This window comes from Lagenorhynchus albirostris, chromosome 15 (assembly GCF_949774975.1).
Source record: "Lagenorhynchus albirostris chromosome 15, mLagAlb1.1, whole genome shotgun sequence".
NCBI classification, from domain to species: Eukaryota; Metazoa; Chordata; class Mammalia; order Artiodactyla; family Delphinidae; genus Lagenorhynchus; species Lagenorhynchus albirostris.
Window position 1 is genome coordinate 49,775,905 of NC_083109.1, and position 14,347 is coordinate 49,790,251.

General features: G+C 57.6%; 1 protein-coding gene across 3 annotated transcripts in view; it reads left to right on the forward strand.

Annotated features, from left to right (window-relative positions):
* Positions 1-275: 275 nt before the first annotated feature.
* Positions 276-14,347, forward strand: part of RAB40C (RAB40C, member RAS oncogene family) — a 30,516-nt gene continuing 16,444 nt past the window's right edge. Inside the window, exons 1-2 of one of the 3 annotated variants that reach the window (XM_060124531.1) lie at positions 276-403; positions 1,164-1,382. In XM_060124531.1, the coding sequence (XP_059980514.1) occupies positions 1,241-1,382 (142 nt within the window). In that variant the 5' untranslated portion in view covers positions 276-403; positions 1,164-1,240. The other 2 variants (XM_060124530.1, XM_060124529.1) reach the window with 2 other exon arrangements.

The following is a 14,347-nucleotide window of genomic DNA, read 5'->3' on the forward strand; positions in this document are numbered from 1 at the left end:
GGGACCCTACGCCCCCGCCAGCACACATGCGTCACCCCGCCGCCACCTGCGCCCCCCCTCCGCGTCCACCCCCACCTTACCCCACCGCCCCTCGGCCCCGCCCCCCATGCAGGAACGGAAGTCCCGCCTCCCCGGCCACCTCGAGCGCCGATTGGCCGCCTTCATCCCGCCACGCCCTCGCCGCGCCCCCGCCGTGGGACAGCGGCTTCCGAGAGCGCTGTTCTGGGTGGGCCCCGCTCTCCTCTCCGGGGTCTCTGTGGGAGCAGCGGCCACAGCTTTCTAGGGGGTTCAGTATTGCTGGACCCAGCCGCGTCACCTCAACTCGGGGACCGCCACCATCCTGCTCCGTCTGCGGAAGGAAGGGGGCGTATGCAAACAACCTGGAGTTCCAAGTTCCTGATTGGTGAGCGTCTCGGAAGGGAGCGGGAAGCTCGGGGTGAGCAGGGCGGGCTTAAAGGGCTGTGATCGACGTGCGGACGGTCCAGTGGCTCTGGGAAGATCGGCAGCGGTGGCCAATGGCGAAGGGGAGGGGGCGGGCGAGGGCCGTGAGGAGTTGCGGGGGCAGTGGGCAGGGTTGCTGGTGAGTCTGGGATGCTCTGCGGGAAGCGACGGGGGCGGTAGTGCTGTGACGGACGTGGAGGTGGACCACTGTTTCTTGGAAAGCGGGAGGCGAAGGGCCAATGGCGACGGCTGGAAGGAGGGGCGGGGCGACGATGGGACGGGGCAACCGGAGGCTTCGCTGAGCTGCGTGGGAAGCGGTGGGGGCGGGGCATGTGTGATGGACGTGCGCACGGGCCAATGGCCGCGGGAAGGGGGCAGTGGGTGACCTATGGCAACAGTGTGGTGGCGGGGCGGTGACGGGGCGGGGCGAGCGGAGGTCTCGCAGCGAAGTCTGGGAAGCGGGGAGGGGGCTGGGGCGCTAGTGGTGCTGACGGACGTGGGCAACGGCCAATGGTCGCGGGAAAGGAGGTGGCAGGCGGCCAATGGCGGCGCGTGGGGCGGGGCGGAGCGGCGGGTCTGCGCGGCGCTGTGCGGGAAGCGGCGGGGCGGCGGCGGCGGCGCTGAGGCTGAGTAAGAAGAGTCCAGGCGGGGGCGGTGGAACAGGTGCGGGCGGGGCGGCCTCGCCGTCCGCCGGCCCCGCTTACCCGCGTCGGCGCCCGCAGGTCGGTCGGAGGCCTCCGCCGCCGGGCTCCGCGGCGCAGTGGGCATGCGGGCGAGGCCCGCGCGCGCGTGAGCGACGATGGGGACGCAGGGCAGCCCAGTCAAGAGCTACGACTACCTGCTCAAGTTCCTGCTGGTGGGCGACAGCGACGTGGGCAAGGGTGAGATCCTGGAGAGCCTGCAGGACGGCGCGGCCGAGTCCCCGTACGCCTACAGTAATGGTAAGGCCGGCCGGCGGGCCGCTGCGCGCACCTGGCACCGCCCGGCGACCTGCCGTCCGCCTGGTCTCGAGCCGGGGCCGGGCGGGGGCCGGGGGAGCAGCGACCCGAGCTCGCCGAGGCCCTCTGGGGCCCGCAGCGTCTTTGGGGGCGGAGATTTGGCCGCGGGCCTCCAGAGGAAGAAGGGCTTTTCTTTGGTCGCGGGTCCGCACCAGGTGTGCATACCTGGGTGTACTCAAAGGCACGCCGTTGGCTCAGGGCTCAGAGCATCAATGCCTTGTGCTGGAGGAAGATAACCGTTCCTGACGGGATTAAATGTTCCCTCCAGATTTCTGGACGTGTGGCCAAAATACACAGCAAATACCCGTCACTGGCACCTGCCTGAGCTCTCCTCAGCTTCCGCGGTTGAAGGGACCAGTGCGGCCCTGTGGCCGGTACCCCTGCCCTGCGGCCCCTCCCAGGCTCACGAGCCCTCCCTCCCCGAGGACCTTCGTGCTCCTGGCTGGGCTGTCTTTCCTGACGAATTCTGCTTCTTGGCGTCCTCATTCTGCACACCCTTTGTGGCTTTGTGTCTTGGGCTGTTGTCGGTCCCGCCTGACCACCGCGAGCGGCGACTGTTTGCTAAACTGCTTGCCTGTAGCGGCCGAGAGCGTGGGCGCTGCTTTCCCACCCTTTCGTTTTAGGACTCGTTAGGGTCGTGGGGTTACCTGGGCTGGCCGAGCACCCTTCCTGCTGGGGGCTGTGCCGCTTCCCCGAGCACATGCTCCCAGCCCCAGCGAAGGCCAGGAAAGCAGGGCCCTGGGTTCGTTTTAGGGGCGGGAGGGAAAGCGGGAGGTCTCCGGGGCTGAGCCAGCCCCTTCACCGCCACTGCCAGGTGTTCCTCCAGATGCAGATGGTGGGCGCTTTAGTTGCCTCCCCAGAGGTGCTGTTGCTTCCCAGAGCCCTGCGCCCAGGAAGCTGGCGGTGTGTGTCCGGCAGAGCATGAGGGCCTGGGCTCCGTCAGGGCGGCAGCGGTTTCCCAGGACGTGATCACTGCTTCCGAGGGTCCTCTAGCCGGGTGCAGCGAGTGCTTGGGGACACACAGCCACAGGTGGAGAGGGGGACCCGCCTCCTGTCCCCGCTGTCAGGGAGTGATGTGTTGCCGCACTTCCTGTGACACGTTGACCGAAGCAGGGCTGAGGCCTGCCTGAGGTGGTGGAGACGGAGGGACTCACAGTGACCTGGGCCAGCGGGACGGCCGTCTGCCAGACCGGTGAGGAGAGCCCCCTCTTAGACAGTCCTTTCGGTCAGGGCATCAGCTCGCTCCCCTGGGGAGCTCTGATTTCCTTTCTCTTAATACCCAGTAGTGATCTGAGGGGAGGGGTCTGTACCCGCGTCAGGACTTGGCAGCGGTGGCGGCGGCGGCGTTGTTAAGGCTCCTGAGGGCCGGCCGCTGGCTAGTTAGGCTCAGAGCATGGGCAGCAGGAGTCTGCATGGTGGAAGCTGGCAGGAGGGAGGGCCAGGCTCTGGAAGCAGCTTCTCCCCAGCGCAGCGCCAGACTCTGCTCCATGCTGGTGGGCCCTTGGGGCGCCAGGCTAGTGTTGGCACCGAGGCTGCATTCCGGGTGCGCCCCGGAGCTCGGGAAGTGTTCTGCTGCCATGCTTGGGCCCTTCCCACTCTACCGAGGGCGGTGAACAGCCTCGGTTAAGGCAATTCCATTCTCCGTACCCTGGTTCCCAAGAGTCTTCACATGGAGGGTTGGGGGCCTACAGGAAAACACATCGTGGTTGATGTGCCCACGTCCTGGAAGGCTAGAGAGTGGGCATAACTCCATCCTCGCTGTCCACTCCTCGGGGTCAGTGTTGGTGGGAGCTCGCCTCCTTTGAGCCCAGGGCGTGGGGGAAGGAAGGAAGGAAGGAGGTCTGATGGCCGGAGGATCAGCATGACTGTGACGGGTGTGCACAAAGCATGGCCAGCGTGGAGGTCTTCCCTGAACCTGTGGGGCCTGCTGGCTGTTTCTGTTTCTGGGACCCAGCGATGCTGTGTGCCTGCGCCCCAGCGTGCCAGTGCGTCACCATGTCCCTGGACAGTTCCAGGTGTTTCTCTGGCTGTAAGTTGGTTTCTGTCCTCAGTGAAGAGCTAAGGGAAACTGCATCTTCAGATGCTCTCGTGCTGGACTGTGCACACCTGGTGTTTTCTCCACTGCTTTGTCCCCAGTGCGAGCTTGAGAGCTGCACACGGGAGGTGCAGGGAGCAGCTTGGTGTGGCACCCCTGTGCTGATGGTCACCACACAACCCCTCCCAGTCCCTTCTCTTTCTCTGTGCTTGCCTGGGTGCCGGTGTCTGGATCTCACCCATTTTTCTGGGTGGTTTTTTTGGGTTTGCCTTTTCTCTGGGAGGTGCGAGATTCTGAGGTGAGGTGTGGGCCCAAATGTGATGTGTGCCAGGCACTCCTCATCCTTTCCTCCCCACCACCCTGGATGAGACACCAGTATCCTCCCATTTTATAGGTGAAGAACCGAGGCTCAGGCAGCGCTGGGCAGCTGGGCGCTGAGCGCCCCCAGTTAAAGTCTGGCTGCCAGGAGCCCCGGCACTGTGGTTGCGGGGGTGACCCCTTCTCACCACTCACTCTTGGGCCCTTACCCTCGCCTCCACCCTGGGCCTGGGCCTGGCTCCTCTCTCTGATGACCACAACCCTCCCCTCCAGCGCTTCCTGTCCTCAGTGTATCCCAAGCTGAGCTCTTTCTTTTCTCCCTGCACTTTCTTGCCCTCCTGGCATTTCTGTCCCAGGTCCTGGGGCCCCTCCCTCTGCTCTGGGGCCTGGGACCAGTCACCAAGGCCCATTTGTTCTAACTTCACTGCAGTGCTCCTGCTCTGCCTGCCTCTCTCCTGGGTGTGCCAGCAGAGCAGAGCCCCAAGAGTGCCCAGGGTCAGCCACTAACCAGGACAGCAAACCACCAGTTTCCAGAGAAGTTTCTGGAAGCCAGGGTCACACGTAGACCCATCTGCACGCCTGGTGGGATTCCTCTACTCTGCCCCTTTGTGGGAGGTACTCACATGCTACATGTGGTGTAAAGACCAACCTACCCTACCCAAGAGGATGGCAGGCTTTGAGGGATGGATTTTGGTACCTGCTTTGGATTATGCTAGTTACGTTGATTTGTAATTTGGATAGGCATGGCTTTTTCTAGATTTTCAGGTAATAGTTAAGTGTGTAGCTAGAATATTTTCAGTTTTAGAAAGACTTTCCCCAGCTTTCAGCACATGCCGTAAGTTTGAGCAGAGGACAGCGAAGGCTTCAGTGGCAGGCGCGGGCAGCGCAGAGCTGGTCTCCCTCGAGGGGTTGCGTGGTCCTAGCAACGCTGCTGTGTTGTGTCGTGCACACATGATATCATTGTTTGCATCAGCAAGAGTGTTTGTGGCTTGGATGATGAACCAGGTAGAAGTGTGTTTCAGGAAGGAAATCCTAAGACGGGGTGGGGAAGCAGGTGAGAAGGGTCCTGGGGCACTTTTGGCCCCTGTTCTCTTTGAATTGGAATTGGCAAGGTGCATGGTGGCTGGTCCGTGAAGAGCTGGCCACTTACCTGGTCTGGGCCTGAGTGGGGGAGGAGGAGGAGGAGGCAGGGTTGCAGCCAGGTCGGGGAGCGGGGAGCATCTAGTGTGGGGACACGCCGCTTACAGGGTGTCGTGGGGCCTGGGGCCACATCAGTCAGGGCGTCGTCCATCAGGCACTTGGAGAAAGTGGGGAAGGTCTCAGTGTCCGGCACCCTTGCTTGGAGTGAGCTGCAAAAGGAATGCGTGAAGGGAGGGAGAGATGGCGGGTGGGCCTGGATTTACTGCCCTGGGCACTCGGGAGAAGGGTGTTGGGACTGAGTGCAGGCATCAGAGACCGAGATGGGGCCGTCCGCGCCAAAACCGGGTGTGCGGGGTCACCCTTCGTGTGGGAAGGTGGGCCGTTTAAGTCCTTTGGGAATGAGCTGGGAAATAAAAGTGAATAAAGTGAACTTGAACTCTGAGGGTAAGGTGGTAACCTAGGTTTTCCGGTCATGATTGGGGTCTGATAGTGACGGACAGACTCCGGTGTCCACAGTGCTGCACGATTTTCTTCTGCGGAGGTCAGAATGTCCAGGACCTCGTTGGCTGTGGACATATGTCTTTCAGAAGGTAGAGGAGGGATAGGGGAACAGAGGTAACGGGGTAAACTGATGCTGATGGAGGCGGTGGGGCGTGATCAGGCAGCCTTGGCTCTTCACGGCCCTTTGGCTAGAACGCAGAAGAGGGAAGCTGTTCACACAGGAGGAGGGCTGCTTGGCAGACAGGCTTCCAGAATCGTGAGGAGGGAAGGAAAGTGAGGAGGAGTCTAACCAAGGTTTAGCCAAGGAGTGCAGAGGGTGTGGTGTCAGGAGGCCAGCATACAGAGAGGAAGCCCCCATCCCCAGAGAGGAAGAACAGAGTGGAGACGGCCCGAGCCCTGGACATGGACCGGCTCTCCACAGGCAGCCAGGTGCCAGGTCTGGGCGAGGGAGTCAGTGTCACCCCTGGGCAAAGGTCTTGGCTGGTGATAAACACATGTTTGTGAGCCCAGGAGGCCACCCGGTGTGTCCTGTGAATCAGAGCGCAGCACTGTGGTCCCTGGGGTTGGGCAGATGCGCTGGGACTGAAGCGGTTCTTGAGGGAGTAAGCTGAGCTGTCGCCGGCCTGCACCTTCCTGGGCGGTGGTTGTCCATCACCTGGGCAGAGGTAGGGTGGGTGCCTGCAGATGAGGTCTGTGCAACATCTTGCTGGGAGGGCTGATAACAGGGACATAAGATGCTTTGTGCAGCCTTGGAACACGGAGATGTCTAACAGGGTGCTGAGGGTCTGTGTTTAGGTCCAGAAGCCACCACGGAGGATTTGGGAGCTCCAACTCGGCAGCAGCGTTGCCTGGCCACTTTGCCCACCTGCCGCTGTTGGCCATTGCCTCCTAAGCCCTGGGCTGGTGTGGCTTATAGCAGTCCCCTAGTTTTAGCCAGTTGTTTTGCATTGATCTCTGCTTCCCCTTGTTTAGGCCTCTCTCTCTTCCTGAGTCCGATGTTGTTAGTCCTCAAACTGCTGGAGTGTGTTGGGAGCTGAGTCTGATTTTCCTGCTGACGTAGTTGGGGCAGGAGGAGGTGTGTCCCTGAGCACGGGCTCCGGTGCGGCGTGGCCGGCAGAGGCCCCTTTCAGCGCGGCCCATGCTCACTGGCTCACACATGCACAGGCACACACATGTGCAGGCACACACATGCGCACAGTTTTGCGCACACAGGTTGGGTCCCAGTCGGCAGCGATGAGGCCCCTCAACAAGCAGGAACAGCTTGATTGTGTTGTCATTGCTGGGAGTATCTTCCATACTTCAAGTCACTTGGCAACACGTAGACCCTTCAGAGAGGAGGTCCTGGTGAAGCATACATGGAAGATGTTTAACCTTAAAATCCAGCAGGATGGAACATTCACCCGGGAGCTCCTCACAGAGCAAGTCTGATGGCGCTGGCCATCTTGCCGGGGGACTCAGCAGCCTGTGTCCGAAGCTGTGAGACACCTCCCTTTCCACCAAGTGATCAAGAGTCTATCCTAGGGAACATAAGGGGACACAAGTGGAGAAAAGCAAGGCTTTTTTTTTTTTGCGGTACACGGGCCTCTCACTGTTGTGGCCTCTCCCGCTGCAGAGCACAGGCTCTGGATGCGCAGGCTCAGCGGCCATGGCTCACGGGCCCAGCCGCTCCGCGGCATGTGGGATCTTCCCAGACTGGGGCACGAACCCGTGTCCCCTGCATCGACAGGCGGACTCTCAACCAGTGTGCCACCAGGGAAACCCTTTTTTTTTTTTTTTTTTTTAATAAAAATGAAAAACTTGAAGCAGCCCAGGGGTCTGGCAGGGGACATATGGTATATCTGTAGAGTGAGATATTATAGGGCCTTTAAAAATGCTGGTTTGGAACAATATTTAATGAATATTCAATGATATGGGGAAATCTCTCTGTTATCTTGTTAAGTGGGGAAAAAAAGCATGTCGAATTACATAGTGTATAAATGTATGTAAGATGAAGGACAGAATCGTCGAGTGAAATCTAGGAGAATGTTAATGGTAACCTTTGAGTTTTGGGGTTATGAGTAGTTGTGTTTGTTTGTTTTTATAATGTTCGGGGTTTCGCCAGGTGTTGTGTGCGAAGTGTGCTTGCTCTTTATGGACGGCAGAAAGCTTTTGCTTTGGTTTGGTCTGGTGTGGTTTTTAAGGCATTGAGGAAACCAGCCCACAAACCGCCCTCGAGCTGCTCCCCATCCCATGTGCCAGCATACAAGGACGTCTTGAATTGTATGAGGTGCCTCTGTGTCCTCTCTGTTCCTGAGCAGCCCTGGCGGCAGGCTGGCACATGCACCCGTGGTGCCGACCCCGTCTGGAGAAGGGCAGGTGCTGGAGCCAGCAGATCGTCCTTGTCCCTAGAACGTCCGCGTGGTCAGCACGTTAAATGTGATTCACTCGTGCCCCTTCGGGTCCCCACTGGCCTGCTTCTTGTGCCTCTATGTTCCTTTTGCCAGCACTTCCTGTAAGTGGAACCATACAGCATGGCCTTTCTCATCTGCTCGTTCAGCTCAGCAAGTCCATTCACATTCGCATACTGCAGCGAGTGCCGTCCTATCCCTGGTGGCACTCCTGTGCACGCAGTCACCCAGTTTGTTTGTCCATTTACCTATCAATACAGTTTGGGTTTCCTGATTTTGGCTACTGTGAATGATGCTGCTATGAACATTCTTGTACAAATCCTTTAAAATTAAAAAGAAATATTTTTTTTGTGGTGAAATACACATTTATCATGTTGGCCCTTTTGTAAGTGTCTGATTCAGTGACATGAGACATTCAAACGCACAAATCCTCATGTGTACGTGTCTCTGGGAGTGGGGTTGCTGGCCATGTGTGTGTCTGCTTCCCGTACAGGGAGTGGTCAGACTGGGTCCTGAAGTGACCTTTCATTTTGAGTCCCTACCGGCAACACGTAGAGTTCTGTGGCTCTACATCTTGGCCAGCCTCGGCTGTTGTCAGCCTCTTTCCCTTTTAATCAGCTTTATTGAGGTGTAATTTATGTAACCCAGAACCTGTATCTGTGTAAGGCCTGCAGTTCAGTGGCTGTGCTGACAGGTGCACTCACCTGAGAAGCCATCACCTCCCTCCACTCTTTGCAGACTACACCCCCTGCCCCAGACCTGGCCACCGCTGACCTTTACATCACAGACTGGTTTGCATTTCTGGTGTTTTTCTATGAGCGGAACCACACGGTGTATAGTTGTGTGTGGCTTCTTTCTCTCCCCGTGTCGTGTGGGCTTCAGCCACGTCGCTGTGTGTAGTTGTGGTTCATGCCTCCTTTGTGTGCAGCGTTCCACGCATGAGGACGGCAGTGTATTCATCTACTCTGCACATGGGCTTTGGGAGACTTTCCGTGTTTGGGTCACTCTGAGTAGTGCTGCTGTGAAAATTCTCACACGTGTTTTTGGTGAGTGAGTGTCTGTGTTTCTGTATGGGAAGCAGTGAGGGGTGGAGTTGCTGGGCTGCAGGTGCAGCCTTAGTAGATACCACCCAGTGGTCCAGAGCAGTTAAGCAGTTTCTATCCCATCAGGAGGGTATGAGAGTTGTGTTCGCTCTATATCCTGCTTCCGTCCTCGCCATGCTGAGGGCCATACAGCATTCCATCCTGTGGATCACCTCCTGTTAAATCCTCCCAGTGGGTGGATTTTTAGCCTGTATTGAGTCTGTTTATAATAGAAAACGATGCTGAGGTAAATACCGTCGGTTACTGGTACCCTGGGACGTTCCCTCTCTGTTGCTGCTGTACCTCGTCATCTTACTGTTCTGTAGGTGTAGTGATCAGTCACAGTGTAGGACCAAGGTCCCTGTTCCTTTGCTGGCTGTGAACAGAGGGCTGTCCCAGCTTCTCAGGGTCACCTGCACTCTTCACCATGTCCCCCTCCTCCACCTCCAAAGCCAGGTCAGCCGTCCTTCCGTCTCATCTGTCAGACTCACCGGCAAAGGGTCCCCACTCTGAGGGCTCCAGATGACATTGGGCCCACCCGGGTAACCAAGGGTCCTCTCCCTTCTTGAGGCCCATAACCCATCACATCTGCAAAGCCCCTCTGCCCTGTGGGAAGCATGTCCCCAGGTTCCAGGGACTAGGACTCTCCCACCACAGCCTGATGAAAGGTTCTTTTTGTTATTTTGTGTTGGTAGGGTTTTACAGGCTGGTCGGAGGAGTGCACGTTTGCATTTCTGCGAGATGCTGCCAGGATTAGTTAACTGCTGTGGACTGAACATGTGTCCCCCCAAATTCACACACTTACACCTGACTTTCAGGTGGTGGTCTTAGGAGGTGGGGCCTTCAGGAGGTGATCAGGTCAGGAGGGTGCGTTGTTGTCCTTGTAAAAGAGACCCTGGAGAGTTCCCTCACCCCCTCTGCCCCTGAGGACACAGCGGGAAGCCGCCCCACCAGGCACAGAATCTGCAGCCACTGTGGTCTTGGACTCCCAGTCTCCAGACAGTGGGAGATAAATGTCTGCTGTTTGGAAGTCCCAGTCTGTGGAATTCAACCCAACCAAGAAATACCACAAACTGAGTGGCCTAAAACAGCACCTACTTATTAGCGCCCAGTTCCTGTGGGTCAGGAATCTGGGCATGGCTTGGCCGGGCCTCACAGGACCTCTGTCTCTCACAGGCTGTGCCCAGGTGTGGGCTGGGGCAGAATCCCTTCTGAGCTTATGTGGTTGTTGGCAGCAGCCGGCCACCCTCCTTCCTGGCCATGGGCCTCTCCCCGGCACGGCTTGCTTCACGGAGCAGCAGGACAGTCCTGTGCAACGTGATCACGGAGGGGACGGCGTCACTCGGCCCTATTCCAAGGGTCAGAAGCCAGTCTCAGATCCCACTACCCTCGGGAGGGGCATGTTTGGGGTGGGAGTGCCGGGAGGCGGGACCTGTGCCCACCTGCTAGTGCCCACACACTGTTCTGAGACCCTCCTCTCTCTCCACGCACGCCGTGGTGCGAGGTGTGTGGCCTTGACAGAGGCCTGTGCTGTGGCCTCCCCTTTGGGAGGATGCATAAAGGATGGTCAGGCATGTCCAGGAGGACCGCTTAGCCTAGGGCTGCCTGCACGGCAGTGTGTGGGTCCCAGACACTCCTGTGTGTCTGCCTGTGTCACTGGAAGTTTTTTCTGGTTCCAAGAGGACCTAGACATTTTTTTGTTTTTGTCTGTCTCTGGGAACTTGGCGAGACCTTATTTTCCCTCCCTAAGGAGTAACACTAAGAACAGCGGCTGCCTGTCTTGAGTTTGGGAGCAGCGCCCTGACGCTGTGCGTTGGCTTCGTGTTGGAAATGCATGGGGAGCCTGACTGGGTCCAGGAGGCGAGGTCTGGGAGCTCTACTGGAAGACCAACTCCTCCAGCCTGGGGACTGAGCTGCATCTGCAGCGCCCCCGTGAAACTGCGGGCTCCCCTGCTGCCTGCAAGGGCGTGTGCTTGGGGCCACACTGCCCGGGAGCTGCGTGCCAGTTTCAGGTGCTGGATTTAATACTGCAGAGGAAGGCATTGATTAACATTTTCTCTTTCATTCCTAACTCAGTCTTTTATCACTCAGTTTTTGTTCTTTGTTATGAATTTTTAACAAGTTGTCCTGTGGCTTTTCATGTTGTTGGAAAGTAGCTGGATGGTTAGGCACTTAGTGTTGACTGAATAGACATAAAGACAGAAGAGAGGTTGGGGGATGTGCTGTGTGGTGGGATGTCCCTCCTTGCCATTCCCTGCAGGTGGGTCTGAGTTGAGCCTGGACAGGTATGTGGGAAATGCCTCCACCCAGGGTCAGTCAGGTTGTGCCTAGTGGTCTTCATTCTCACTGGCTTCTGCTCCCTAGGAGTGATGGACAACTAGGCTTTGAAACATCTGCAGTCTTGGTTTGTACGCACAAGCTGAAGCTGCAAACTAACTTGGTTTGTTCCCTTTGCCCTGATTACCTTGTAATTTCCTAGGGGTGGAGTGAAGATGAATTTTCTAGGGGTCTTTTGTTCTGAGTTGGTGCCAACAGATGTGGGAAGTGTGACTCCTGAGGGAGGACCGGCCGTGCGGGAGAAAAGGAGCCCAAGGAACGTGGCTTCTGCACCAGGTCAGGTTGTCCTTGACAGGCTGGAGCCGTGGCTGTGGATGCCCCACTCAGGTGGAAACGCCCTATGCCCGAATATGGGAGGCTGCAAAGACAGGGGTGTGTCCTGCTGGTCAGTGCCACCCAGCGCTCAGCCTTCCTCCTGTGTGTCCCTGTCTCGGGGGGCCTGTGGGGGTGCCCGGTAGACTCCCCAAATCACTAGGATGTGAGCAGCTGTCAAGATGAGACTTGAGGAATTCCCTGGTGGCGCAGTGGTTAAGAATCCGCCTGCCAATGTAGAGTTCGAGCCCTGGTCCGGGAAGATCCCACATGCTGCGGAGCAACTAAGCCCATGCACCACAACTACTGAGCCTGCGCTCTAGAGCCCATGAGTCACAACTGCTGAGCCCACGTGCCACAACTCCTGAAGCCCACACGCCTAGAGCCCGTGCTCCGCAGCAAGAGAAACCACCACAATAAAAAACCTGCACACCACAATGAAGAGTAGCCCCCGTTCTCCGCAACTAGAGAAAGCCTGCGCACAGCAACGAAGACCCAACACAGCCAAACAAACTAAATAAATAAATAAAAGAAAGAAAATATTTGTTAAAAATCTTTAAAAAAAAAAGATGAAACTTGAGTGACCTTTTTGGTAGCCTTCTTCCTTCTGCCTCCCCCATCTCTTGAGTCTGTGCTCTGAAGCACCTGTTGCACAGGCGGCAGCATCAGCAGCCAGGCAGTTACAGTGCTCCTGCCTCTCCAGCCTGTCACGTTTTCCCAGAGCTGGTGAGCTGCTTGGTGCTTAGCTCCTCCCTGCTGGGGGCAAGGCCAGCGATGCAGAAATGGGGTAGGAGGCCGGCAGGACCAGTGCTCTGCAGCATCCCCTTTACTGTCCTGAAAAGGAGTGAAGTTAGTAGATCATCTGTTCTACCCACACTAGGAACTAAAACACACACATACGTATACATACTTCGGTAATGTAAAGGAGGAAGAAAGGGGTGCAGTGGGATGTCATAAGATCGTTTGTGGTTAAGCAAGTCAGTGCTTGGGGACAGTTGTACTAGATGCTGAGAAAGTGACGAGGAAAATGTACCTGATATAGGTATTACTGTGGGTGATGTGATTTTTTTTTCCAAAATGGTGAACAATTCTCGTTAAAATTCTGAACAAACAAGACAGAGTCTCCTGTGATTCACAAGGTGGAAGCATCCCTGCAAAACGTGGTGTGAGGGTGGGGCCCACACGTTGTGCGGGGCGGGTCAGGGTCTCGGCACAGAGTGAGAGCCACCGGTGCTGCGCCGTGAATACCCAGCCGGTAGGGACGCGTCGGTGGGAATCTGAATGCTCAGGCTGCAGATCCTGGCCGGGTGCTGCCCAAGACAGCTGGATGCCTGGTGGACAGTAGAAGTTTAAAAAGCCTCTTGTGTCAAGTGAATTGCACTCCTTTCAGAAACCCCATGAAACAGTAGGAAGACCTTCTTAACAACTCGTGAACACCTCAGGTGACAGGGGCTGACAGTCTGGGAGGGGCAGAGAGCTGAAGCCTGGGCTGTGAGGGGCCAGCAGGGACCCCCGAGCCAGGGGCCAAGTGGCTGGGCAGCCCCCAGTGGGGACACAGGAGGTCTACTCTGGCCCCTGGTGGCCTCCCGAGCCCTGTGTCCATCAAGGGAGTGTCTACAGTCCTAGAGCCTGAGGCCTGGTCACCTGGGAACCCCTCCTCGTGTGTGAGCTGCCCCCGCCCCCTTGCGCACCGGGCAGCTGCCCCAGCTCCTGAGAGCTGGTTTGTGTTCTCAGCAGTCATGCCTGTGCTGTACAAGGTGTTAGATGCTTTCCGTGAAACCTCTGTTCCCCACGTTCTCAAGCACGGGTGGGGTGAGGTGAGGGAGAGGTGATGGAAGTTCTGCAACAGCAGATATTGAGACCTAAGAGCTGTCGGAGCTGGTTCAGCCGTGGAGTCTGGCTGGCACCATCCTTGCCTACAGGAGGTGCTGCCTCTTCGGGCAGGCCTCTCTTTGGACTTGCTTTGTCAGTATTTTCTATGAATTTGTAAAGCACACTGTACATTTTTATCCAGATTTGGGAGGTGGGCAGGTGAGAGGCAGAGCAAGCGTGAAAAATATACGTGAGTTTTTTCGTTTTGTTTTTTTTTATTTTTTGGCTGCACCGCACAGCATGTGGGATCTCATCAGTTCCCCCACCAGGGATCAAACCCCCGCCCCCTGAAGTGGAAGTACAGAGTCCTAACCACTGGACCATCAGGGAAGTCCCCTACTTGAGATTTTTTTTTTTTTGCGGTATGCAGGCCTCTCACTGTTGTGGCCTCTCCCGCTGCAGAGCACAGGCTCCGGACGCGCAGGCTCAGCGGCCATGGCTCATGGGCCTAGCTGCTCCGCGGCATGTGGGATCTTCCCGGACCGGGGCACGAACCCGTGTCCCCTGCATCAGCAGGTGGACTCTCAACCACTGCGCCACCAGGGAAGCCCCCTAATTGAGATTTTTTTACCTCTGAGGGAGCGTGTCAGCCTGAGGGCTGTCCGTGTTTTCTGCACGGCCAGCTCCCCGGCCATTCTCAGCTGGACACTGCCGTCTGCTGTGGGGACCTGCCGTCCACTGCCCTCAGTCCCCTCACAAGGCTGCTCAGCCTTTCTGGGGGTGCCAGTGCCGTGCTGTAGGGAGGGCTCCTGGGCGGGAGTCTCACTGGTTTAGTGGCCCATTCCCTGGGAACCCTGTTCTCCGGGAGCCCTCTGACCCAGCTGGTGGACTGTGGGAGGTGCGGGGGGGCGTGCTGGGAGGAGTGCAGAGCTGATCCCTCATGGTGCCTGCTCCTGGCTCTGAGTGCCTGTCCCCACAGGTCTC